This window comes from Chrysemys picta, chromosome 3 (genome assembly GCF_011386835.1).
Source record: "Chrysemys picta bellii isolate R12L10 chromosome 3, ASM1138683v2, whole genome shotgun sequence".
Classification (NCBI taxonomy): Eukaryota; Metazoa; Chordata; order Testudines; family Emydidae; genus Chrysemys; species Chrysemys picta.
This window is the reverse complement of record NC_088793.1, coordinates 85,483,296-85,510,873: the sequence shown is the minus strand read 5'-3', so window position 1 is coordinate 85,510,873 and position 27,578 is coordinate 85,483,296. Positions and strand designations below refer to the sequence as shown.

The 27,578-nt window shown below is 40.2% G+C and overlaps 2 protein-coding genes across 3 annotated transcripts in view; one reads left to right on the top strand and one right to left on the bottom strand.

The window, feature by feature from the left end:
• CDC40 (cell division cycle 40) overlaps nucleotides 1–27,578 on the bottom strand; it is a 58,366-nt gene that overhangs the window by 14,623 nt on the left and 16,165 nt on the right. For both annotated transcript variants that reach the window (XM_065590230.1, XM_005287628.5), the window contains exons 2-9: nucleotides 26,089–26,175; nucleotides 21,502–21,631; nucleotides 15,559–15,642; nucleotides 13,437–13,576; nucleotides 12,493–12,589; nucleotides 9,370–9,509; nucleotides 4,883–4,957; nucleotides 1,802–1,847 (exon numbers count right to left, since the gene is read on the bottom strand). In XM_065590230.1, the coding sequence (XP_065446302.1) occupies nucleotides 1,802–1,847; nucleotides 4,883–4,957; nucleotides 9,370–9,509; nucleotides 12,493–12,589; nucleotides 13,437–13,576; nucleotides 15,559–15,642; nucleotides 21,502–21,631; nucleotides 26,089–26,103 (727 nt within the window). In that variant the 5' untranslated portion in view covers nucleotides 26,104–26,175. The remainder of the gene's footprint in view (nucleotides 1–1,801; nucleotides 1,848–4,882; nucleotides 4,958–9,369; nucleotides 9,510–12,492; nucleotides 12,590–13,436; nucleotides 13,577–15,558; nucleotides 15,643–21,501; nucleotides 21,632–26,088; nucleotides 26,176–27,578) is intronic.
• WASF1 (WASP family member 1) overlaps nucleotides 20,968–27,578 on the top strand; it is a 205,247-nt gene continuing 198,636 nt past the window's right edge. Inside the window, exon 1 of the mRNA XM_065590238.1 lies at nucleotides 20,968–21,139. The gene's annotated coding sequence lies outside the window, so the exon portion shown is untranslated. The remainder of the gene's footprint in view (nucleotides 21,140–27,578) is intronic.

Below are 27,578 nucleotides of genomic sequence, written 5' to 3'. Positions count from 1 at the left end.
GACTGACCACAGGAGGCCTCCCAGCACTAGGAAAATCCTCCATTGCTACACCACCATAGTTGCAGGCCCAACAGCTATTAGTTACAGGGCTCATACAGCGACTGCCACTTTTATTACTGTATTGTCTAAGCCTGTCCTTAACAAGGTTATGAGATGCAGTGGCAAAACATCAACTCCCTCTAGTGGTGAGAATGCAACAGCAGGGAATTTCCCAATGCAATCTAGCGCAGACAGCCAGATAGAAGTTACTTTGGAACTGCATTGACAGAAGGGTTTTTTTTGGGAACAAGTGAATCTTAACACTTAACTAGCCTAATATCTAAACCGTCTGAGGATGTGATAAGTGCCAGGATGGTAATAGAAAGTTTAGATGACTAGTTTTGTTGACATTCATATTAAAAGTCTGTCCCCCCCAAAGCAATTTATTTAAATTAAAAGATTCGTTTTGTCTGCATATTCTAGACATCTTAAAATGTGATGCAGCTGATCTCTCCACTGCACTGAAATAACATGTATTGCATTACAAATATGATGCACAAGTAGCACCTCAAAATCCACTATTGCTTCAAAGATTGTCGTGGACATAGTTAAAGCATTAACATCTAAGACAAAAAAGTAAGGGAGAATCAAGGACTGAACACTATAGAGGAATTCTATGAAGAGAATGCCAACTGCTGGGCACAGAAAAATTCTGGGATGGCAGCAATAGCAAGTGGGTAAATAATTTTGGCATGCTTAAATTAAATCCCCTGTGGAATATGGGAAATATTTAGGTCAGGAAGGTGTGTTGCTCAGGTAGAATCATCTCCCCTGCCTTGCAGAATAATTCTGGTTGGCCATTGTAGCAGACTTATAGGGGCCCTACATTTTAGCTTACACACACTTTTAAAATAAAATACAGCAGGTGAATCTGACTCATGACAAGAAAGTTCTGAAACCACAGTTCAAAGAGAAGAGTCTCTTAGATAGATCCTTTTCTGAGGCATCAGTTTAGCCAATCTGCTTGATGCCGTGGGTACTAGGAACATTGATAAAAGGGCACTTCAAATGACAGTACATCATTTTAGAAGTGTTTCCACTTCAAGAGAAAAACTGCTGCTCATAAGCTGCAGCAAAGACTGCTAGAAAGCTCACATTTCTCTCTCTCAATCCTCTATAAAAGTTCTCAATTACAAGGAAAATATTGGACTTGTTCCATTTTTATATTTAAAAGGAGGCCTGAACAGTTTTTGAGAAGTTTTTCTCTGTTCTTTTTTGCATTAGAAATTCAGTTCTTGTCTAGCCCAGAAGATAAGACCTAGTTATGTGACGACATCACAATAGTTAATTTTAGCACACCCAAAAGTGTGCTAGGTACCTCACAGTACAAGTAAGGAGACACTACTTCTACTCTGAACATACCGTCTAATTTCAGACATGAAGTATTGACGGGAGGAGTAGGTAACAAAAAATAGGGATCTATCCGATCCATTTCTGGTAATGACTGATAACTGATTGACGCAGTACACTAATATCTTGTTTTTATGGTCTAGAAGTCTTCAGTGCCAATACTAAATCATGTGGATTAAAAACAAAATAAGGTCATGCACAAATGCAGCCTCTTCAGCTTTCATGCCAACACCATATTGAAAAGCTGACATTTTTCTCAGATGCCTACATGTCTTCTGTGGCACTGACACCCTCCTCCCCAAAAATCACAAAGTAATTAAATCTACTTCGGCGGGGGGGTGGGGAGAGGAGACAAGGAAAGAAGGAAGTTGTTTTAAATGTATATTAAAGAGTTCAGTAAAAGAGAGGTTACCAATAAATGTTCGTAAGCATCTTCGTTCACCGTAAACCTCCCATAGCTTGAGGGGAAAAAAAAAAAAAAAGAGACAAACGTTAATTTCTGCACCACATTCTTATTAAATGACAAGTTTAACTACAGAGGTATGAGACATTATATGAGAATTTTGATCACAACTAACCTATCTTGAAATTCAGAAATAATGTGAACATTTGTCACAGAATTTCTGCAACTATCTCAACAGTATGCAAGGGTGAACTAAAATGACATTCATTTCGCAATAAGAAATTAAATGGCCCAGTTTCATAAACTCAGAGCAGGAAATTTTCAGCAAAAAATGTTTTGCTATCAACATTTGTCCCAGCTATAAAAATTTAGCTTTACATAAAATTGTCTTTTACCAAGTGATAGCAGCAGCAAAGGTAAGCTTAAGGACTTGTGACCTTCACAACCTAATTGGATTAGCATTTCAATGCTATTAAGTACCTATACTGTGCTAACACCCAAATTGTTTTAGGCATTTTACATACACACATGAAGCCAGAGTGCCTGCCCCAAAAGGCTTACAATTAGGGCTGTCATGCGCTTAAAGTGATTTATCCTGTTAAACAATAATTGAACACCATTTATTTAAATATTTTTGGATATTTTCTACATTTTAAAATGTATTGATTTCAATTACAACACAGAATAGCGTACAGGGCTCATTTGAGATTTATTTTTGATTATAAATATTTGCACTATAAAAAACAAAAGAAATAGTATTTTTCAATTCACCTAATTTAAGCACTGTTGTGCCATCTCTTTATCATGAAAGTTGAACTTACAAATGTAGAACTATGTACAAAAAAATAACTGCATTCAAAAGTAGAACAATGTAAAACTTTAGAGCCTACAAGTCCACTCAGACCTACTTCAGCCAATCGCTCAGACAAACAAGTTTGGTTAAAATTTGCAGGAGATAATGCTGCCCGCTTCTTGTTTACAATGTCACCTGAAAGTGAGCACAGGTGTTTGCATGGCACTGTTGTAGCCGGCGTCACAAGATAATTACGTGCCAGATGCACTAAAGATTTATATGTCCTTTCATACTTCAACATCATTCCAGAGGGCATGCATCCATGCTGATGATCATGGGTGGTGCATGAACCGCCAGCTAGGGGAGGCTAACCCCCAGCCCCACCCCTTCCAACCGAGGCCACGCTTCTTCCCCCGCCCCTGCACTGGAGCCAAGCTCCCCCCCCCCCTCCGCCGGAGCCCAGAGCCGACCCCCTCACCGCAGCCACCGGCCCAGTCCATGGCTAGCTCCCCAGCCCCAAAAGAGCGCCGGGAGGGTGGGCAGCGTGCAGCCCCAGCTTTCCCAGCTATGGAGCCTTGGAAGGTGGGTAGTATGCGTCCCCAGCTCCAGAGTGTGGGAAGGAGGGCAGCGTGCAGCTCCAGCCCCAGCAGAGCACTGGGGGACTGGAGCCGGAGGACTGGAGCCACACACAGGGAGTGGTCATGGCAGAGGGTGGGTTCACGCCTGGCTGTTTGGGGAGACAAAGCCTCCCCCCAGCCTATGAAATCCGCCGCCCGTGCTGATGACGGGTTCTGCTCAATAATGATCCAAAGCAGAGTGGACCGATGCATGTTCATTTTCATCATCTGAATCAGACGCCACCAGCAGAAGGTTGATTTTCTTTTTTGATAGTTCGGGTTCTGTAGTTTCCGCATCCGAGTGTTGCTCTTAAGACTTCTGAAAGCATGCTCCACACCTCGTTCCTCTCAGATTTTGGATGGCACTTCAGATTCTTAAGCCTTGGGTGGAGTGCTGTAGCTATTTTTAGAAATCTCACATCAGTACCTTTTTTGCGTTTTGTCAAAGCTGCCATGAAAGTGTTCTTAAAACGAACATGTGCTGGGTCATCATCCGACACTGTTATAACATGAAATATATGGCAGAATGCGGGTAAAACAGAACAGGAGACATACAATTCTCCCCCAAGGAGTTCAGCCACAAATTTAATTAACACTTTTTTTAAGGAGCATCATCAGCATGGAAGCATGTCCTTTGGAATGGTGGCCAAAGCATGAAGGGGTATATGAATGTTTAGCACATCTGGCACGTAAATACCTTGCAACGCCAGCTACAACAGTGCCATGCGAACACCTGTTCTCACTTTCAGGTGACATTGTAAATCAGAAGCAGACAACAGTATCTCCCGTAAATGGAAACAAACTTGTTTGTTTTAGCAATTGGCTGAACAAGAAGTAGGACTGAGTGAACTTGTAGGCTCTGAAGTTTTACATTGTTTTGTTTTTGAGTACAGTTATGTAACAAAAAAATTCTACATTTGTAAGTTACACTTTCATGATAAAGAGATTGCACTACAGTACTTGTATGGGGTGAATTGAAAAATACTATTTCTTTTATAATTTTACAGTGCAAGTATTTGTAATCAAAAGTTTATATATAAAGTGAGCACTGTACACTGTATTGTAATATAAATCAATATATTTAAAAATGTTGAAAAACATCCAAAAATATTTTAAAAATTTCAGTTGGTATTCTGTTTAACACTACAATTAATTTTTTAAAGCCTGATTAATTTTTTTTGAGTTAATCGTGTGAGTTAACTGCAATTAATCAACAGCCCTACTTACAATCTAAACATAAAAACAGATGAGAAATGAAAGGGAGACGAATACAAAACACAGTACATGCAGCGTAGGCAGGGTGGTGATAGGCATCTATTTAACACACATGCAACCAAGTTGCTGCAGAAACCTTAATTTTTGCACTTCCTGACTTTATTTAACTGTGATCTTTATATTGCATTAAAATAGTTTCTGCATTATTTATTTGACATTCAAAGCAGGTAGATATGGCTGCGATTGACAACTTAACTATTTATTTCTACGCAGAACAAAGAAACTAATTCAAACCATTTCTGGGAGAAAAACTATAATGTAGGATAACTATTTATTTGACAATTTTTAGCCCGATACCTCTGTTTAAATTTGTCTCAAACCCTGGAAAACAGAAATTAGACTCAGTATTTAAATGCTGTGAATGCAACATTTGTATGAAGTGAAGGTATATCAGAAACAACTCACTTTAATTTTACAGTCCATGGAGCAAGATAGCAGTATGTGGCCAGAGAGTGGAAACAACCTGACTGCACTGACACCCTGTAAATAAGAACATAAATGATTAAGAAACAGCAAATTGAGCATGTGGATTTTTTTCCTAGCTCATTTTCCCTCTTTTCTAAAATATTTCGATGAAATCTAAAACACAACCTTTTCAGAAATGTGAAAGATTGAAGAGGAGCCTGTACAATCTCCTGCTCCTTTAACACAGGAATGTATTTTAAACAATTGCTCCTGCTGAATCACCAGGGGGCAATCTTGAGTCACTGCAACCGTTGTGTGCATGCTCCCTTCCCCTCCCACACTGACACCCACCTACACCATTACCATGGCAGCCCTTGGCAAAGAAATACAAATTGTGGGTTTGGAACGTTAGCTTTGACAAAAGAAGAACACAGAGCTCTCCCCCCTGCCAATCTGACCTCTTCATAATATACCCAGTTCTGCACAATCGTGATTACAATCCTCTTTATACTACAATTCTGTGACCAGGATCTGGGGCCTCTCTAAGCAGCCTCCTGGGGTCACTTCAAACTCAGGCCTCTTGCATGACAACAACTTCAACAACACAGGCCCTGACCCTGCAAACACTAAAGGCCATTTGTAACTTTACTCAGGTGAGCAATCCCAGTGGGCTGCAATCAGATTTTTAAACAGATATGTATGTGGAAAAAAAACCCAAAAGACTTTCAGATAAACAATACTTTACATTATTTTATTTTACAGCATCCTGATTTCCGGATGCTGGTTTCCCACAAAAAGCTTATTCTATTACAGATACGTAAACAGAGCAAGGGAGTTCATAAACATACTATGTTGCATATGAAGTTTGAAACATCACGAATACAAGGAAACTAAATCCTGAACTCAGAATGGGAGAAGGAAGTGAAGGAAACACTGATTCAGATAGTATTTTAAACACACTTGAAAATTATTCCTGTTAATTTATACAGCCTCCCAAGCCTGCTTAGTGCTCAACAAACAAAAGAGGGACTAAGTTGACAGATACAAAACCAAATTTTCATAGCAGTTAAGTTGTATTGGCAAACTTTTCCTACTAAAATTTGCACATGTAAACACAGATAATTGTTCATATATGAACCATCTGCATGTGTAGTTTTCTGATGAGTAAGCAACAGCTCCACTCAGAGTACCCACAATGTATGAGACAAACCTATCTTTTCTTGAGTATTAGGGTTATTCAATGTTATAAAAGATTTGCAGGAGATTTTAAGAGGTACCACGGAAATCAGTGCATGGAACACAGTGGGGTGAAAAAAAGATTTCCTCATAAAAAGATTAACTACTCAATAGGACTCCAATAGTGCAGCTCTACAGGGAGCAGTAATGGTGAAAGTGCTAGTGTAGACAGAATGCAGGCATTTTTACCTTCCAACTATCTTCACTGAACAGGATTAGCAGACTTGGTGGTAAGAACTTCTGCAGTTGGTCTATATAAGCTCTCCCACTACTGCTACCATAAATAGAAAGCGCTGGTGCAGGAAAAAACCCACAATGAATGAAAATCCTAGCCCCGCCGATGTCAAAGGGAGTTTTGGCACTGACTTCCATGGGGCCACGATTTTCACCCAAGATTTCTCAAGTTCAGAATTATGCAAAAAGCCAGACACAACAGCTCCAAAAGGAGGCAGAAACTGTCCAAATCATTACAACGTTAATCTTTACCACCCCATTGAGATGTCAACATTTCAATGCTGCCCCTTTCAGCAGAAAGGCACAGCTCACGTGCTTCTCTCTCTTAGGGTCAAAGCCCAAAATATCCTTAGCTGCCACGATATCTAGCTTGCTCTTCCCCTGCCCTCCTGCAAAAGCTTAGTTATGCATTGTCAGTATAAAAAGTTTGGCATATTAAATACTGAAATTGTGGGACCTCTCTAGAAAAAGTATCAAAACACACAGGGGCCACGGCGCTACTTGTATCTTCGTTTTCATAGATTATTCATTTGCACTGTTCATTTTTCAAGTGTAAATGATTCTACATCATTTCCAGCCTGCTGCACCAAAATGCTAGAGATTCTAAGAACACGGCCCCAGAATTCAGGCCCAGCTGATCACAGAATATACCAGGCCTTGATAATAGTTTCTTCTTAGTGCAGATATTCAACACAATTAACACAATGTCATGTTTAAGCACATTTAACATGGTTAGGATAGTACCTAATGACCATGCATGAATGAGGAACATATACCTTCTGCTAAAGCTGGCTCATTTTACTAGATGAGATCCAAGACAGTGAATAGCAGCCAGTAGATTAAATGCCTAGGGATTAAACATTAGGAGTCTCCAGAGTCTGTCTTGAGTTGAAAGCTCTGGGTAAGGAATGTGCCTTGAATTTTATCATAAACTTAATCCAACTTGGGCTCAGATGCATTATCGGCAAAATCAAATTGCAATGGTGAGGGCCCAACTCTGAAAAATACCTGCCTCTGATTCAACAGCTTCTGTCTAGTAACAGCTAACTAAAGGGGCTTCTTCAGAGTGCAGTTGTCCTACTACACGTGGCAGAGACAGCCTCTGAAAATTAAGGGTACGTCTACAGTACAAAATCACGTCAACCTAAATTACGTCAAAGTGCAGCCACCACAATAATTAAACTGCTTTTGCATATCCACACTACGTGCCTTATGGGTGGTGCAAGTCCCCATCAGGAGCGCGTGGACCAATTTCACTGTTAGCGTGGGGCATTGTGGGATAGCTCCTGAAAGTCGATCTAAGCAACGCAGTTTCTACACTGACACGGTGTCGACCTAACTACATCAACCTAAGCACTGTCTCTCTTGCAGAGGTGGAGTTATTAAGTCAGCGTAGCGGGCGAGTTACATTTCAGCATAGACGCTTACAGAGTTAGGTCAACGTAAGCTGCCTTGCATCGACCTAACTCCGTAGTGTAGACCAGGGTTAAGGTCCAGACATTTTAAAGTTTTATTTAGACTGAAACCAACACTCTGAATTTCACCCAGAAAAGACATCAGCAACCAATTTACAGGTCAGAACAGTGTGCCACATCCGAAGTCTATACTACCGAAAAGACAAGCAGATCCAGTCTGCACTATATGGACCTGCTAAATGGTCTTCAAGGCTAGCTCTAGATTAGGCACTACAGCAGACCAACCATTTGGTAATAAACACATTTTAATCAGAACAAAAGCTGCATCTAGAAGGGATGGACAGGCGCAATATCCCGGCCAGCTAGAAGTGAAAGAGTTGCTGGCCATTCTCATTTGGGTGCATGGAGAACAGTCTAGTAAGAACCTGAGATTTCAAGCCACTCCGATGATTGTAAAAAAATAAACCAGAATTCAAGGAGCAGTTAAATAGTTCTTTAAAATGTTTCTCCTCCTCCTCCCAGCTTCAACTCAGGTTTCTCTGGATTGAGCCTAAGTGAGCTGGCTTTTACCCAGGACTCTACCTCTAAGAGCTCCTGGCAAAGTAGGGAATCCTTCTGTTATTGATATTTAATGTCACTGACTTTGTGACATCAGACATAAAGTCTAAATAACTAGGGGGCTGCACACTTCATAGCTTCTGTAGGCTGAGCTCACTGCACACACAAGGGGCTCCTTGCATCCCTCCCACAAGCTCCCTGGGTGATACCCCCCCTCTCTTTGAGGGATTCCCCACACCTTCCACATCAGTGCTTAGGTCAGTGTAATTTTTGTCACTCAGGCGGTGGCTTATTCACATCCCTGATCGACACAAGTTATACTGACATAAGTGGAAGTGTAAACATAGTGTTGATGAAGGAGGACTTCTGCATAAGAAACTGTAGTCAACAACTACATTGTGGGAAATCTTGTGATGTTACTGTTAATACCATGAAACTGTTTTTGATAGGGAATTATGTTACAAATTTTCACAACAAGGGCAAAATTTTCATGATCCTCCAGAATTAAACCTAATTTGTTCACGTACTAGTGTATGGGTGAAATCCTAGTCCCACTGAAGCTAGTGGGAGTTTTGCTATTGACTTCCTGGGGATCAGGATTTCACTACATATGTGCAAAACCTGCAATTGTGCATGCTAACTGGTAAATGAACAAATACATATTTGAGTATGCAAATACCCAATTTGTTTATGCACAATTTTGGAAACTCCAGAAAATTTGTCTTGAATGAGCCTGGGTCCGTTATTTTATAAATAAGGATAAGGGGGGGAGGGATAGCTCAGTGGTTTGAGTATTGGCCTGCTAAACTCAGGGTTGTGAGTTCAGTCCTTGAGGGGGCCACTTAGGGATCTGGGGCAAAATCAGTACTTGGCCCTGCTAGTGAAGGCAGGGGGCTGGGCTCCATGACCTTTCAAGGTTCCTTCCAGTTCTAGGAGATAAATATCTCCATTAATTTAAATTTAAAAGCTACTTAGCTACAAAGACAAAAATTTACATTATGAAAAAAGAAAAACCTCATTTGCAAAACAAACAATATTCCCTACCTTTGTATGTCCAGACCATACATGGAGCTGTTTCTTTGGGAGATAGCATTTCTCAGGGGGCACTGTAGAACGGAGATTAACGCCAACATCTTGAGGAACATGAAGATAGGATCTTCCCTGGTAGTCATACATTTCTTTGACTAACAAAAAAAAACCACAAAGTACTATGAATTGCAGGGAACCTGTAGTTTCAAAGGTTACAGACTTGGGAAGTACCAACCATCACATACAATTAAGATTAAGAATTAAATAGAAGACAGTAGTACTGTTCTGAAAAGTAACCAAAAATTGCTCTTTGGATTTCTACATATATTGTGTCCCAGCCATTTGATAATAAATAGAGACTGGGAATGGCTGAGTCATTACACACATTGAATCTACTTCCCCCATGTTAAGTGTCCTCACAGCTTCTTGTCAAACTGTCTTAAATGGGCTATCTTGATTATCACTACAAAAGTTTTTTTTTCCTCCTGCTGACAACAGTTCATCTTAATTAATGAGCCTCTTAGGCCTTGGCTACACTTACCCGCTAGTTCGGCGGCTGGCAATCGAACTTCTGGGTTTGACTTATCGCGTCTAGTCCGGACGCGATAAGTCGAACCCGGAAGTGCTCGCCGTCGACTGCGGTACTCCAGCTCGGCGAGAGGAGTACCGCGGAGTCGACGGGGGAGCCTGCCTGCCGAGTGTGAACCAAGGTAAGTTCGAACTAAGGTACTTCGAACTTCAGCTATGTTATTCACGTAGCTGAAGTTCCGTACCTTAGTTCGAATTAGGGGGTTAGTGTAGACCTGGCCTTAGAGTTGGTTGAGAAACTCCCACTTTTTCATGTTCTCTGTATGTGTATATATAGCTTCTCACTATATGTTCCATTCTATGCATCCGATGAAGTGGGCTGTAGCCCACAAAAGCTTATGCTCAAATAAATTTGTTAGTCTCTAAGGTGCACAAGTACTCCTGTTCTTTTTGCGGATACAGACTAACACGACTGCTACTCTGAAATCTGTTTGGGTTCTGAACATTAAGCTTTTTTGCCATGGCTTGTTTATCACCAACAGTGATAAAGATTCCACATACCAAATGGGGCTCTCACTTAGGGCTCAATCCAACTCTTTTTAAATCAATGGGGTTGTTTCAAGAGGAGTTGAAGTCAGTCCCTTGCCCCTGAGCAATCCTTCAGTGGGGCTGCACAGAAATAATTGATGGCAACTTGGGAGCAATTTATATTTCCAACTAGCCCTGTGTACGGACTATAGTGCATCAACTGAATTGTTAATGGGTCAGATAAAGATCCAATTCCCCCTCACAGAACTGTTGGTCAGCCCGGCTAACAGCAGTAAAACTAGTCCACCCCACTCCTAAAACCACCAGCATCAATCAGATACGACTGAAAACACAGAGGAAGCAAGTCATCTAAGAAAGAAACTGTCATATTTAGGCAGTGATGTTTCAGAGAATACCCAACACTTCGACATTAGCAACTAACGAGATAAACCTGTGCGATGGAAAGATAAGTATCTTTTAATTTCTAGATTGTCTCATGGGAGCATTTTTGAGGCAACATTAAGTTGTTTGAGTGACCTGAACTGTCTACTTGCATATTACTGAATATTTTAGGTAATTTAATACAATGGAACGTTAATTTGGAATTTCCATGAAGTTCGTGTTTTGAGAACAATAAAGTGTTCCTTAAGGGTATTATGTCTGACTATTTTAGATCCATTCTACCTTAAACTCCAGGTGAAGTCTTTTCGCATGGGAATAAGTTATCAATAATTTAATAAAAGATACAGTTAGAGAACAGAAGCACTGATGACTTTCTGATCATAAGCTTGTTTTTGCAGAGATCCATCATTTACAGCTGAAAAGTACAGAACAAGCAGTCCTAACATTTATTCCCTGTTGAAACTTCCTCTGGGAAAACAGAGGGGAAAAAAAATCACTAGATACAAAATATCACATCTATTTGTCCTTTATTATTCACTTTGTTGAGTAAGTGTTATGCTATTGACATACCAGGGTCATGACAAATACTGTAAGTCATAAATGTAAGTGATACAGCTCTTTCCTTTTCCTATTATATGACTATGAGAAAAGAAGGAATTAGCACCAATGAAGGAAGATTCCCGATTTACAAATTACTCTATTTCATTAATACAATTAAGGCCCTATGCATGCAAAACCATCATTGAAATGATTGGGTATTTCGCCTGCTTAGGGCTTTGGGATGAGGCCCTAAGTAAATATTTTTATGTAAAGATCCAAACTTTCAATATGCAGCAACTCTACTTGGCTAAACAATTATTCACAACATGACAGCAAGAAAATTGGCATAAATTTTATTCTTAGTCTATTTTAAGTGACTGTCTAATGTTTAATATATAGTCTGTTACAGCATGAACTGTAATCCAAAGTATTACTAGCAGATACTAGATCGAGGCATAAGCCTGAACTTGCATCAATTGATTAGTGAAGTATTAAATCTGCAATGAGGCAGAACCTAAAACCCTAAAGATTTCATTTTGTAAAATAGTGAATGGCAATTTGAAGGTGACACTGCCACACTACTCTGAGCAATACAAACTGGCACTAGTTCAAATTTTCCCCCTCACCGAGGTTTCCTTTTTCTGATAATTTAAAAACATTTCAGTTAAGCTTGGTCATGAATATGGCTATTCCCTGCAGGACCTCTCTTCCCCTGCTCCTAGTTCCTCTATCTTAGACTTTGTCTATACTAGGGATGCTTTACTGGTACTAGGTCCTATCATGGATGCAGCTATACCAGCACAACTGCACTTGGTACCGGTAAAACTCCCCCCCCCCCCCCCCCCATGAAAGAAATAGGCTATACCTGTAAAAATGCAAATTTGCTGGTATATCTGCATCCACACTAGGAGCTTTTGTCAGCACAGATACGTTGGTCAGATATCACACCTCTTCAAAAGTCTATAGTGTAGACACAGCCTACGGGAGAATCTAACTCCTTTTATAGTTCTGTATTGGAGCTAATGGATTCACATAGTATAGCTACCAGAGTGAGCCAGCGGTATAGCTGACATGAAGTCACATGATATTATCCTGGATGATGAATGTAGCAGAAATTAAAGCAGACTAAAATGGCATTACCATGCAAGATAGTCTTCTCCTCTCCAGGTTTATCATCTTCGTGTTTGCCCTTCTTCTGCCTCTTTGCTGTTATTTCATCCAACTCTTTCTGCTCTTCCTAGAAAAACAAAATACGGTCTTGACTTTTTAAAAGACAAAAAGCCAAAACTGACGCATTAATTTTAGTAAATAAACAATGTACTTGTTAAATACGAATATTAGAAATATTTTCCACATAGGAAAAAAGCCAATTACAAAAAGTAAAATTTTAACCAAAGCCAGAGCAGCTTAGAAAGTTATACACACTCTAGAAAGAATTTAAAAACAATGTATTCTACTCTTGCTTATAGGCTATAGCAAAGGCTCTCTCTACACTACAGCTTATATCAGCATAATTTATGTCACTCGGGGTGTGAATAAACCACTCCCCAGAGTGATATAAGTTACACTGACATAAGCGCTGATGTGGACAGTGCTGTGTCAGTGGGAGAACTTCTCCAACATAGCTACCTCCTCTCATGGAGATGGTTTTATTATGCTGAGGGGAGCGCTCTCTCCCATTGGCATAGAGCGTCTTCACCAGACGCGGTGCACCTGCGCCACTGCAGCACTGTATGTGTAGACAAGCCCTAAGTGTCAATGATTGAAGAGAGGCAAGCCTGGTCTTTTTTCCTACTAAAGAGTATTTCTTGACTATTCTTTTTACCTAGATGCTGCTGTTATCATACAGCAGCTACCCTCAGGCCAACAAAATAAATACAAAATCTCTTCTAAAGCCACTGTCCAAATTTTCAAAACACACAGCACTTAAAGCACTATGTTCAAATGTATCATTGCCACAGTGCATTTGATCTCCACTGGCCTATACTGGTGAAGTCACAAGATTTCTTCCATACCTAGGTCTCTGCCATGGTATGCCACTGTGTTGCTAAATTCCTACCCAATACACTTTAAACAACGCTCACTTCTGAGGGCTTGGCTACTTCTTTCTCATCCACATATTTTGCCCATGGTCCCAGGAAGCCATCAATATTAGATGCATCGTTCTCTTTGAATTTCTTCCTTTTTTCTATTTTCTTTTGTCCTGTTTCAAATACTGTTAAACCTGCAGGAAGAAACATAACACAATAGACACTGACGTTTATGCAACATTTAACGTGAAGAACACAAGTCACTGTATTTTCAGTATAGAAACACCAAGTAATATCAGAAGGGAAGAGGTCTTCAGGATCACAATGCAGCTTCACTTACCTACTTATGACTGTAGCTAATTTAATCCAAAGTAACGAGAAGATGGGTAGGCTGTAAAATTCTAGGTATGGATGGATGGATGGATGTTATAAGTTACTTAATCATGCATGAGTCAAAATACATGTGAAGTCCACAAAAATATATTTATCATTACTCTTTTGCAGCCATATGAACACAGTGACTAGGCATTTTTAATTGTTTCACACTTTGCACTCTGTAAAGTCTGGAAAAATTGAGTCCAGACATCTTGACTTCCCTGAAAACTAAGCTTCTCTATTCCACGACCAGATTTTTTTTTTCCAGACCACTTGCTAGAGAAATAATTAGAATGCCCAGTCATCTGCCCACTCTTTCTTCCCCACTTCATCCCAAGCATCTTTCAAGTCTCACACTGAGCTGCACACATTCACTAACCTACCGGGAGTGCTAAGCTCTTTACATTTACAAAGTAAAGTTTGTGTTTTCAGAATTTCATCATTGCAATATACAAACATTAAGAAAAATATTGAGGGAAATCAAAGTGACAGTGAGTTTTAGACATTAAAGTTTAGATTATGCATTAGTTGTACAAAACCCTTCATAGGATGATATATTTTAGTGATTTTTAGAATAATGTGTACACTCAGAAATCCTAAACATTTGCTGCATATGAATCAGAAAGTGACACTGCCTATAAACAAAAGGGAAAGAGCCAGTGTACTGTCAAAGCAAACAAACAGTACACCTTATAAATAAAATTAGAGTTTTTAAAGACTTTAAATTAACTACAGATGTTATTAGTAACAGGTTAAGTTTTAATTTTAAGTACGACTTTTATCTTGACTGCCTCTCTCCCCAATGGAATTGTTATGTGAAAGGAACTCTAAAATCCTCAACTTCACTTTTAAAGGAGAAAGTGAAATTAAAGCCTTTTAAAAACATTATTTGAAAATAACGTAATGAATAAGCTACAGCAATATGTATTAAACAAACATAGGAACAAATCTCAGGCTATATGGGGGGAAATTATGCTCACGTAAACACCTTCTCACTAGTAACAGTGAGAAGGTGTTTACGTGAGCATAATTTCAAATGTAAAGAAACCACTTTACTAGAACTAAAAACATTTAATATGTTACATCAAAGTAGTAATTACAGGCTCTTCTGCCTCTGGATGAAAATCTTGCCACTGGGCTACCTTTTTCTTTTGGGGTGTGTGGGGAGAACAGCTCCATTTTGCTAACTATTGATAACACAAAGTTGCAAACAGAAGTGTTAAGGCAAACTGGCATATACATCATTTATCAGCTTACCCCGCATCACTGAGTAGTATGATACAGCTGATTAACCTACTTTAAGCAGCTATTGCAATGCAGGAAAAGTACAATTTTAGCACAAAGCATGATGGAATAAGGATGACACTGCAGCTCAATTGAACTCCAAAAATACATACCTGTTAAGTCATTTGTATATGAAAAAAAATGTTCTATTCTAATGTCAAATCATAATCTGAAATCTTGTGTTAGAAAAAAATCAGACAACTATTAAAAAGATTCACATTCCAGAAAAAAACAAAAACAAAACAATGAGAAACACCCTCCTCCCCCCAAAAACTTTTCTTAACCTGACCATGGAAGGGAAACTACAGTTCATTATTGAGTTTAGAAAAAAAACAACCAACATTTCATCCTAGACTTCTGATCTAAGGAGCATCTCTCTTGACACATCATCACAAACCTTTATTAATATTTCCTAGCATCTCACGATAGCCTATTATTTGTTTTCCATAAAACTGAAACAACAGAACAGAGTGCCATTAACACCATTTTGTTTTATATCCAATTTGACATTACTTACCTTGATTTTTTTCAGCTTCTTCTACAGAACCAATGTATTTAGTAGCAACGTCCTGAGTATCTAGAGAGGGATCTAATGCATAACCTATAATAAAAGCAGAAATACCAGCTGTTAGCTGAAATTTTTGCTCCGCATATGTTCCCAGTGACTGATTCTCCTCTTTGTTCTCAGATGACCTTTGTCCCAATATATCTTCCTCAAAGCCCTATATTTAAGATATCTTCCTAAGTCAAGAAGGACTGAATGAAATACGCTTTGAAGTCCATCAACTTTTCTCCCAGCCTAGCTACTGGATTTACTGCAGAGTGTTGCCTGGTGCTCGCTTCCCACTAGAGTCTGAGCGAGTTGCTTCCAGAGCGCTCAAACCTCTTACAAGTTGAAGCAGTCACTAGTCAAGTTATTGAACTCAGCCATGTGTTAACGTACCGAGTGCTAATCTCAGGAACAGCCCTAAAACTGAACTGTTACAGCAACATATTAATTTTTAAATTTGTACCATTCTGCACAGATACACAACGCGCATCCAAGAAATGCAACATGATAGTACATATTGCATTAAATAACTGGGAATGTGGTGGGAAGAACACAAGTAGATGGCACAACCTTTAATGTTATAGTAAAGATAAATAATTAAATCTAGTTTTTATGGAATAAGTGCACAGAATATTTATGATCACTAATGCCATTTTTTTGAGAAAGAGTGCACCCTTGTGGGCATATAATGAATTTTAATTAAATATTTGAATGGGACAGTGTCCTTTGAAGACTCAAATAAGACCTCAGAATTCAGATAATTAAATCAAGAAAGCGAAGATGACCAACAAAATCCCCAGATAAATGCTAGAGCAAACACCACCACGCAGCACTGTCACATGACTTGACATTTTGCAGATCCGCACAGAGAGTACCAGGACACTAGAAAAGTCTCTCCATGGATATCCCTGCACCAGCACAATTATTCCCCCCTTCTCTTGGGCAAAGTGCACTGGTTCAGCAACACTCCCACTCTGCTTCTTTTTTTAAATGCTGAAAGAGTCAATTGTTCTTTAAATGTCTAGAGGAGTCAGCAGAAGAGCAGAGCAAAGCAGCAGATCTACTTGTGCTTTGGTGCTTTAACTCTGATCTGACCCTACAGAGCACTCTATACTACAATATAGGAAACTGAAATATAAATAAAACCCTTTGTGATCAAATATGAAGCTCCATCATGCCTGTGTAATAACTTAGTAAAAATTATTCCAAGTTGTTACACAGATTATCTAAATGTGATACTATCATGTGATCAACACAATCAAGCTGAACAGACATTGCCAATTAGATTTACAGGACAACTGCCTGTTGTTACTGAGCCAGTCATCTAATGGGCTCCTCTAAGCTATGAGGTTTCTGTTATTAAAGCAGAGATTCTACTTTGGATACATGTCAAAATCAATGCAGTGGTTTCTTTGTCCTCGACCTGTATTAGCACCATCTCTGGGACTCATTTGCTCAGTAGTGGGAAGGAGGGACAGCAAGCCACTGAATGGAGCAACTGAGTCAAATTCAGGCTTCAGTGGGAGCCATGCCTACTTACAAGTAAGTTTGACATTGGTCCAGTATCTTTTCTTCTAGAAAAGCTTTTCTACTTTATAATGGGAAGTCTGCAGACTTCCCAATGCAGCTTCAACGGAAAGCATCCTTTTCTCCTACTGCGTTAGCGTGCTAGGTGTTTACATGACCTGCCCTGACTCACATCTTTCCTTCAGTTGCAATTAAAACTAGAGACATCAAGATTATATGTTGACGTTGATTGGAAAGGCAGAATTCCACTCCACCTTATATCTGAAAAAAGTTGGGGGTAAATAAGCACAAACAAGCCTAATGCATATAACAGAACAATTACAGATAAATAAATCTCTTTAAAGATGCACTCATAGTAGATTACTTCACTCTTGCAGAATGAAACTCCAAGGATGCGTATACTGAAATTTTAAACAACCCCAACGGAATAGGCAATTGAAAGACCTGCCAAAGTGAACTGTACCTTGACAGTGACATTCGAATGCAAGGATAATATACTTCTAATAAGTGTTATGTGCACACACTGATAGAAACACTCACTCTCTCATACTCTTGGGCCCTGTAAAAATTACTAGCCAAATCTTACTCCTGTTTGGTGCTGCATCTGAGCAACAGTGCTTAGCGAACGTATGTAAAAGTTTTGCTTATCCTTCAGACGTTACATGCACAATACTTTCTGAAAAACAAGCCCCTTTAAAGCATCTCAAGTTGGCCACCCAAAAATCTGAGGCACCCAAGATCACTAGTCACTTCTGAAAATTTAGGCATCAAACTACATTTATGAAAATAAGTGATTCAGATGTCTAATAACTAGCCACTTAGACCTGGTTCTCTAAAACAACAAGAAGCTACATCGAATAAGTCATATTCACTTTAATATCAAGCTAGTGGAGAAAGCCTTGCCAGGATGGGCATGAGGGCAAGGTGAAAATGTCGGGAAGATGATTGATGAAGTGGGCCTATACCTACATACTGGTTAGTTTGGGGAATTTACATCTTGCCAGCATATAAGGCAGGGGTGGGCAAACTTTTTGGCCTGAGGGCCACATCTGGGTATGGAAATTGAATGGCAGGCCATGAATGCTCACAAAATTGGGGTTGTGGATCAGGAGGGGGTGAGGGCTCTGGCTGGAGGTGCTGGCTCAGGGGTGGGGCCAGAAATGAGGAGTTCAGGGTGCGGGAGGGGGCTCCAGGCTGGGGCAGGGGGTTGGGGTCCGGGGAGGGGTGTGTGTGAGGGTTTCGGCTGGCGGTGCGGGCTCTGGGGTGGGGCTGGGGATGAGGGATTTGGGATGCAGGAGGATGCTCCAGGCTGGGACTGAGGGGTTCGGAGGGTGGGAGTGGGACCAGGGCTGGGGCAGGGGGTTGGGGCATGGGAGGGGGTCGGGGTGCAGGCTCCGGAAGCAGTAGCATGTCCCCCCTCTTGCTCCTACCTGGAGGCGCGGCCAGGGAGCTCTGCACACTGCCCCGGCTGCAGTTCCCGGCCAATGGGAGCTGCGGCGGCAGCGCCTGCAGGGCCACCCAGAGGGGGGGGCAAGTGGGGCAATTTGCCCCAGGCCCCACAGGGGCTCCCCACAAGAATATAGTATTCTATAGTATTGCAACTTTTTTTATGGAAGGGGTCCCCAAAATTGCTTTGCCCCAGGCCCCCTGAATCCTCTGGGCAGCCCTGAGTGTCTGCAGACGGGGCAGCGCGCAGAGCCCCCTGGCTGCGCCTAAACGTGGGAGCCAAAGGGGGGGACATTCCACTGCTTCCGGGAGCCACAGCACGCATGCGCAGAGCAACTCCCGACCCCGATCCCCGGCCAGAGCGTGGGAGCGGGGCAAGCCCCAGACCCTGCTCCCCAGCGGGAGTTCAGTGGCCAGATTCAATCAGCTGGTGGGCTAGATGTCGCCCACAGGCCGTAGTCTGCCCACTCCTGGTATAAGAAGTATGCCACTGTCCCTTCCAAGAATGGGGACAGAAAGAATATTGCTGACAGGAAAGTTAAGTACTTATCTTAAGAAAAGTAGAATGAAAATATTTTGAGCCACAAAACTACTTGTTTTGTTTGCCAAGCAATATAATAAACAGGGTTTTAGTTGACAGAGTATTAAATTTTAAAGAATCACACATAAAACAAGATTGTGATTCTAAGGTATAGTAAATAGGTTAAATGGAAGGCACAGAAATCCCTCACCAATTCCCTTTGCTTCCTTTTACAAAACTATTTCACCTACAAGGCCCTCTATCTTACAACACACTTAATTTGCATTTCTAGAGAAAAGTCACTGGTTAAACAAATGCCAATGAACAAAATGGGCCCTAACAGCTGAGGTAGGAGGCCTTTGAAACCTGCAACTTTGAAGCCGGGTTACTTTACAGATTCTTCCAGTATGCTGAAGCGGAATCAGTCAGCAACATTGCTTCCCACCTAGATTTATATAGAGACAGCTACACACTTCTGCTCTGCTACTAATCCAATTTACCATGAGAAATTTTTATCTTTCCTTCCCAAAACTGAAAGGCAATTTTTCAAGGTAAAGTTTTCTATGGACAATGGTACAATGAGACTCTAGCAACATATTTCAAGAATTCTGGTATGTTTTCAAGTAATTCATAACAAACTTGCTAATACGCTGAGACATCACAATTCTCATTTACTGCCCCTCCTAACTGAAGCTTCTAAGGCTTGGTCTACACTAAACCCCCAAATCGAACTAAGGTACGCAACTTCAGCTACGTGAATAACGTAGCTGAAGTTCGAAGTACCTTAGTTCGAACTTACCTCGGTCCACACGCGGCAGCCAGGCTCCCCCGTCGACTCCGCGGTACTCCTCTCATCTAGCTGGAGTACCGCAGTCGACGGCGAGCACTTCCTGGTTCGACTTATCGCGTCCAGACAAGACGCGATAAGTCGAACCCAGAACTTCGATTGCCAGCCGCCGAATTAGCGGCTGGGTGTAGACATACCCTAATGCTTCCGTGCTGGTTCTTCTGATTTACTGAGTCTAGCACAGCTTTTTTGCTGCTCCACTTCTGGAACCATCCCCAGAACAATACAAAGATCCTATGGACAAGGTTGCCACTATTTTCTGTTACTCATAAAAACAGGTATGTCTACACTGCAATACAAGACCTATGGCAAGGCCATAGCTGTCTCAGGTCAGCTCACTTGGGCTGGCAGGACTCGGGCTGCGGGGCTATAAAACTGCAGTATAGACGTTTGGGTGTGGACTGGAGCCTGGGCTCTGAGTCTCTGCAAGGGGGAATGTCTACACTGCAGTTTTATAGCCCCGCAGCCCAAGCCCCGTGAGCCTGAGTCAGCTAACATGGGCTCAGACTCAGTGCTGCACGTGTAGACATACCCAATGAGTTTCACACTTATAAAATAGTACTAATGGTAGCTGATGCATATGGAAACAAGCAACAACAAACCAAAGAGGAAACTGAAAAAGAAAATTTGAAGATATACACATTAAATGGTAATTTATGACAGTTGAAAGAATTACTTAAAATTTGATACTTTATCCTCACAATTTTCTGGGTAAACATGGCTCACACTGACTCTAGTTTTCATAATTTAAACCTTTCATGTAAATACACAGCACATTCTTTCTACCTGAAAAAGCTCAGAAATCCACTTGCTTTTACACACTGTACATTTTCTACGGCACTGTTTCAATCTGAAGAACAAGATCAAAACGAGCTTTATGCTTTTTCACAATGTAGCTATTTGAAAGCTAAAAAAAGGTCTTTGAGATGAATTAACTGGTTACTATGGCAATTGCCCATATGGATCTACATGCATAAGGAGAGGAGTGCCTTTAACAAGAGCTCAAAGCTTCTAGCAAGCATCCTCTAGGAGTCCATACACCCTCACACTGCTGAGACAGAAAACTTAAAAAAAGGGTGTTGGCACCAACCACCCATCCATTTCCTTCCATTAATTCAGAAATCATGAACAAAATACTGAAGAAGGAGGAAGGTGGGTGGGAAGTGTGGATCCATATATGCAACCATCATGAAGAACCAGTTGCTATGGTAAGTAGCTTTTTTAACTTTCTGATAGCTACATTGTGCTAGAATCATAAGCCTATTGTGGGTAGGTTCTGTCATATAATTTTTTGTCAATTTGTTAAAATGTGAAATTGTAATTCTATCTTCTATATAACCACGACTAATGGAGGGTTTAATTAAAGTGGTTCAGTAGGAGGTCTTGCATTTGATTAACATTTCAGAGGGAATAACTGAATAACATTTCCAAAATAAATGCCATGATCTATAACTGTGCAGATTCTCATTTAATATTATTTTGTAAGTCTGTTACAGGCCCAGCCACACATGTGACAGTTTAAGACAGAGATCAGCCTCAAGGGTTAAATAAAAGGAGTTGTAGGTCTTACCATAGGTTGCAAATGTTCTTCTCTGTTGTTCAAACATGAAATCATTGATGTGTGTTGGTTCTGCATATCCAGAAAGCATATTCCTAGGTGCAGCCATCTGCTGAGTCCTAAACGGGTTTTCTGGCCCAAACTGCATCAACAAAATTGAAAGTATTTAAAGGTTGTACACTATTCTAGAAGGAAATAGTTTCTTGCTAAGTATTTTGTAATCATCTATAACATTCTATAGGGCACGAACGGTGTGACTTTCAAGAAGGGCAGTACATAGTGGCTTTAGCTTACTTTCCCTTTATGACTACTGTAATTGAATATATGTCAGAATAATATTTGTACATTATATTATATGCCAATTAGAATAGGAGTTTCTTTATGCATTAAGTAATTTTCTCGGTGGAGCTTCTTGCCCACAGCACTGTTGGCAAGGTCAAGTCAATAAAAAAAAAAATTACTCCACACGCAAAACCTCCCATTAAATAGGTAAATAATGCAAACATACAGAAGAAAACAGGAAAGGGGGAAGGGAAGCTAAAACCACATAGTAATATCTTTTTTTGAAAGTCAAACCCTAGAGAACTGTTGTACCAATATGGAAATTGCCTTGTAAAAATTTTTATCACTCAAAATAAAAATGTGATAATATATCAGCAGGATCAGCTGCACAACTACAGAATATAGACAATTCATACACAAATGCACACCTGTTTTCTAAAGACAGGTTTCAGAGTAGCAGCCGTGTTAGTCTGTATCCGCAAAAAGAAGAATAGGAGTACTTGTGGCACCTTAGAGACTAACAAATTTATTAGAGCATAAGCTTTCGTGGACTACAGTTATGCATCCGAAGAAGTGGGCTGTAGTCCACGAAAGCTTATGCTCTAATAAATTTGTTAGTCTCTAAGGTGCCACAAGTACTCCTGTTCTTCTGTTTTCTAAAGAAAGTGCAGTACTATACAATTTTATATTTGTGTATTGGTTAAGTGAAGTATCACATGGTTCACAGAGTTACATAGGAGAGTTTACAGAATTGGATATAGTGTCTAGTTACAGCAAAGTGATGAGTTGGGATGGAAGAGCTGAAATGCAAGAGCAGAAGTTTCTTTAGATCTGCATGGCAGATCTTGACTTGTATATTCTGCCCTATCTGAATGGATTTCCATGCAAGTCAATGGGCTCTCTCAAAATATGGAGAACAGAATATTCGAGTAGAGCGCCACTGTGTGGAGCACAAAAGAAGAGAATTTAGCCACTGTCAGAATAAAAATAACTACCAAAATTGATAAGCAGTGACACATGAATGTTTGCATAATAGTACATGTATTTATCACACACTAGAACAGGTCTGACATTCCATCCAGGAGAAGGCAATGGTACACATAAGGGCCAGAAGTGTTTGTACACACACACACACACGTCTGTGATGTGTCCAATAAACAAGCCCATTCTGGACTGGGCAAACAGAATGAAGCACAGGTAAGGCTCATCTAGATACTTACATAGGAGTACAGATTAAGTATTCCCCATACATGGCAAGAGCACCAGTACTGAAATAGTGCAGAGCTGTCTCCCAATACTGTAACATGTCATGCTCATAGCACATGGATGTTCTTTTCCCATGTTATTCGCTCCTCCCCAATTCCCAAGGAGAAATTAGAAACTGAATATTTTATCTATAATTTACCAAAGCAATCTCTCAAGCATTTTTTTAAATGTACAATTGCACTACAAGTGATGCTACAGGTTTACTATGTTATTAGTCGATTAAACTAAAAACTCTATGGTTGTAACTTTTAAGACACTAAACTATCATATCTTACAGAGGGCTGCATATTCTTGCCTCAAAACAGTTGATAAACCCTTTTTGATTCGGCTTCATTTTACCTCTGAGAACTCAAACCGTACTACTTATTGCCCATACATACCAAAATTGGCTCAAGCTTTGCAAAAAAATAACTTCCAGCTCTGAGCAGCTGTGATTTCAAGACTGACAGCTGCATGTATTAAAGCTAAGTATATTACCTTTTATACATGTTGCTTATTCCCCAAGGTGCTTTCCTGTGCTGAATACCAATCTCAAGATTAAATTGTTTTTAAATGTAATAATTTGACACATTTTAGAGTGCAGATAATAGAATTAACCGAGCCTCCTCTTCCTTGAAAAAAGTTTCCTATTCTCTCCCTTGACTTAAAACCTATTTTTCTTATTTTTTTCTTATGAATTTCAAAAGGAGAGAGAATCATTTAATCCATTAGATTTTTTTTGTATACTCAATTCCCAGTCATACGCCAATAAAAGTCTTTAGTGCAGAATTCAAGTACAGATCAACAGAACCACTTCTGATTCTGTACTTGCTTGCCCATACCAGATCAGGCCATGAATCCAGTTTGTATGTTATATTGTCTCCAGCAATACCTAAACACCTGATGCTTCAATGAAAAGAAAAAACACTCATAACTCACCAGCCAATTACACAATAATTACATAGGAAGAGAGATTTTAAGCACTGAAGCATAAGATTTGATTACCATTATCTTATCTTGAATATTACTAGTCATAAAATTATCGTGTCCTTTGAAGAAGAAAGGATGAAGCCATATTTTGATCAGATTCAGAATTGTGTTTCACATATGCAGCACCAAATGTACTCAGCAGGATTTACGCATGCTGAATGCAGCCCAGGATCAGCCCCTTAGGCTTGATCTCCTGTGGCAATGGATTCCCCAAGTTGACAATATGCTGTGTAAAGAACTGTACTGGTTCTCAGTTTACTTCCCTATAATGCTCTTAGTCTCATCACGAGACAGAAGTTAACAATGAATAATTAATTTTCACGGTGATATTCCATTTTACATTCCCTGTCTTCCTAAAATTCTTGTTAGAGGCCTTTAGGACCGTTCTGTCTATAATTACAGGAAGGTGAGAGAACCGTGTAGACAGCTCTCTCTCTCTCTCTCTAGTCTCAGGGACTCCACTAGTAGTTCATCCCCCGCCTTAATTTTCTTTTCCAAGACGATAAAGAAGTAACTTTTCCTGAAGTCACCATGGACCAGGTAGAGAAAGTATTTAATTAATAGGTGCAAATCAAGTGCCACACATTCACTATGACTTCTGTGCTTGCTGGCTCCAATCACAAAGCCTTGAACCTGTCCCACTTGAGACCACTTGGGTTTCTTAAATCAAACATCTATGCAAACCAACAGCCATAAATTGAGACAGTATTGTTGTCTATTTGGCCCACTTAAAGTGCAGATTGCGAGCTTTTGTTTAAAATAGCGTCTAGCTCACATTGTTGCACAATAAGTTTTCTAAACAAAGCATAACTGATGCAAAATTTATGCAGAGTTGTTTTCCAACCTGCAGACAGCCTTTATTTGTCTAAATGTGACATTAATTCTTATACTGTATCATAACACTAAGAGGTTTTCAAATAATGTATAAAATTATTTATACACAACTTGAAGGCTTAAACCATCTCTTTTAATCCTTCAGACAAATAGTTTGTAGGCTACTGAAAAACAGTTAAGATAGAAAAACAGTTCAAGTTGTTTTGAAGAAGGCTAATTTTAACCCAAAAGAATTTTGTACACTGCATTCATTTGAAAAAAAAGATTGAAAATACTTGAGTTAAATATCATGATATGAATACTGCTTCTATTGGTAATATTGGGTTTTAGTTTTATACAAAACTATACCCATTTTCTATAACCTATAGATCTATACAACTTCTGGCAACTGCTCACTGATTAACATTATGAATAGACATCAAAAGAACTGAGAAGACAGGACACTTCAAGATGTTCAGCCAGGTAATATCCTGTACTGGCTTCTTAACAGCACAATGCTCCACATTATTTGATTTCCACCTTTCCTACTCTATATACTCTATAGCAGGGATCGGCAACCTTTGGCCCACGGCCCGCCAGGGTAAGAACCCCAGCGGGCCGGGCTGGTTTGTTTATCTGCCACCTCCGCAAGTTCAGCCGACTGCAGCTCCCACTGGCTGCGGTTCGCCGCTCCAGGCCAATGGGGGCTGCGGGAAGCGGCACGGGCCGAGGGATGTGCTGGCCGCCGTTTCCTGCAGCCCCCATTGGCCTGGAGTGGCGGACCGCGGCCAGTGGGAGCCACGATCGGCCGAACCTGCGGACACAGCAGGCAAACAAACTGGACCGCCCCGCCAGGGTGCTTACCCTGGCGGGCCACGGACCAAAGGTTGCTGATCCCTGCTCTATAGTTTGGTAGAGAAGAGCTCTTACGATTCTTCTCTTAGAATAGCTTTAAAATAGTTTAAAGTTATATTACAAATGTACATGACATCCTCAGGGTACCGGTTTGTGTTATGTGGTGTCTTTCACAGTTCACCCAAGTTCTTATCTTTACTTTAAAGTCCAGAAGCTTGAGGCATCCCTGAATCTGGGGAGAACTTGAGGAACTCTATACATTTATATTTGAAGAGGACAGGCATTGCAATGTCTGAATTTCACATTAGAACAACTTTAACATGAAACATTCCTTTTAAGCCACATACGTTTCTCAGTGGAATGCCAATTAATTTGGAAGACTAACATTTCTGGTTTTAATAAAAATCTTCTTACCTCTGGTGCAAACATGGTGTCATAAGTGGGATTGTACTGAACTTCCTTGATTGCAGGATCGAGGTGGACTCCCGTCTCTACATCTTCCTGAAATACAGCAAAAGTGCTACTGAAATGTAACCAAAACTTCTCATATATAGCTAATCTAAAATACCAGATGCTAACTTGACTGTATGGGGCACAGTATGCTTTTTAAATTATACCTTTGTAATTTTACTTTTAGTTTTGAAGAAAAAAAATATCAGGAAAAGCTTGGCGAGAATTCTTATTCAAAAGTTTGACAAGTTTTTAATTAAGGCTCAACTTAACCAGTAAAGCTGTAAGTGCAATTAAAAAAACACACCCAATTTTCTAACATCTGCCCCCCTATACCCATTAGCCTATTGGAGAAAAAGCAAAGTACCTTGGGAAAAACAAAACAGCGGGAGCTTGGGAAATTTTTTAGAAGACATTTCTGTAGATTCAGGGTTATTAGGAATTCCCTCCATTAATTCTCTTTCACATACACAGCGTATAAACAGAACCCTATGCAAACTATCTTCCCTCCCTGATGCAGATGTCTTTGTAAAGATGCCAGGTACCAAGAATCTCTGTTAGTCACTATGTTCCCCTATTTTTCCTTCACAGCTGCCAAAGATTTTATGAAGTGACCAGTGATTTTGGTGCATAACTCAACATATACTTTAAAGGGGCCCAATTTTCATCCAGTGCTAAACATCCATCCTCTGAAAATCTGACATCTCAGTTGGTCACCCATAAGTTGAGGCATTAAAATCATGTATCACTTTTGAAAATCTTGGCCTCCATCCTCAACTCCACTTTGCATCATCCCTCCAAAGGACGTCAACATTGCTTTTGAGCCAATTGTCTGGCTAAAGAGATTTTTTCACTCCCCCACATGGATGAAGTTATTCTATTTTATACAGGTACTTATACCACCTGCCTCACTGATAGTACCTGAGCACCTTCCAGTGATGCATTAAGCAACACATCTAGCATATTTCACATGTGGCTCATTCTTCATCCTCTCCCCAGGGGAAATATGTGTATGCAGTGTAGTGTTTTGTTAGGTTTAATTTGTAGGCTTACACTAAAAACATAGGAATATGCACATATATAAGAAGGGAAGGTAAAAGTAGTATGTGTTGCACTGGGATCAGAAGGTGGAGATGTTTAGGATAGTCCTTGATCCCTGTGAGTTTGTCCCACAATCTGGGACCTGCCCCTCCTCCCCCAACCCCCCCCCACCCAACTCCATCTTCCTGCACAGAAAAGCTTTCCCTTATGCTCCAAAAATCATTACCCGTGGTCCACATCCTGGAGCTTTGGATGATCTTTTATGTATTCTGGACTCAGGCCATTGAGAACCTTGTAGAGAAGGACCAAGACCTCCACAGCTTGTGGTAGCCCATATTACTGAGGAGATACACTGCTATGTTCTGTACTAGCTAAAGTTTTCTAAGGCCTGATGGCTTCATGCCCAGGTGTAC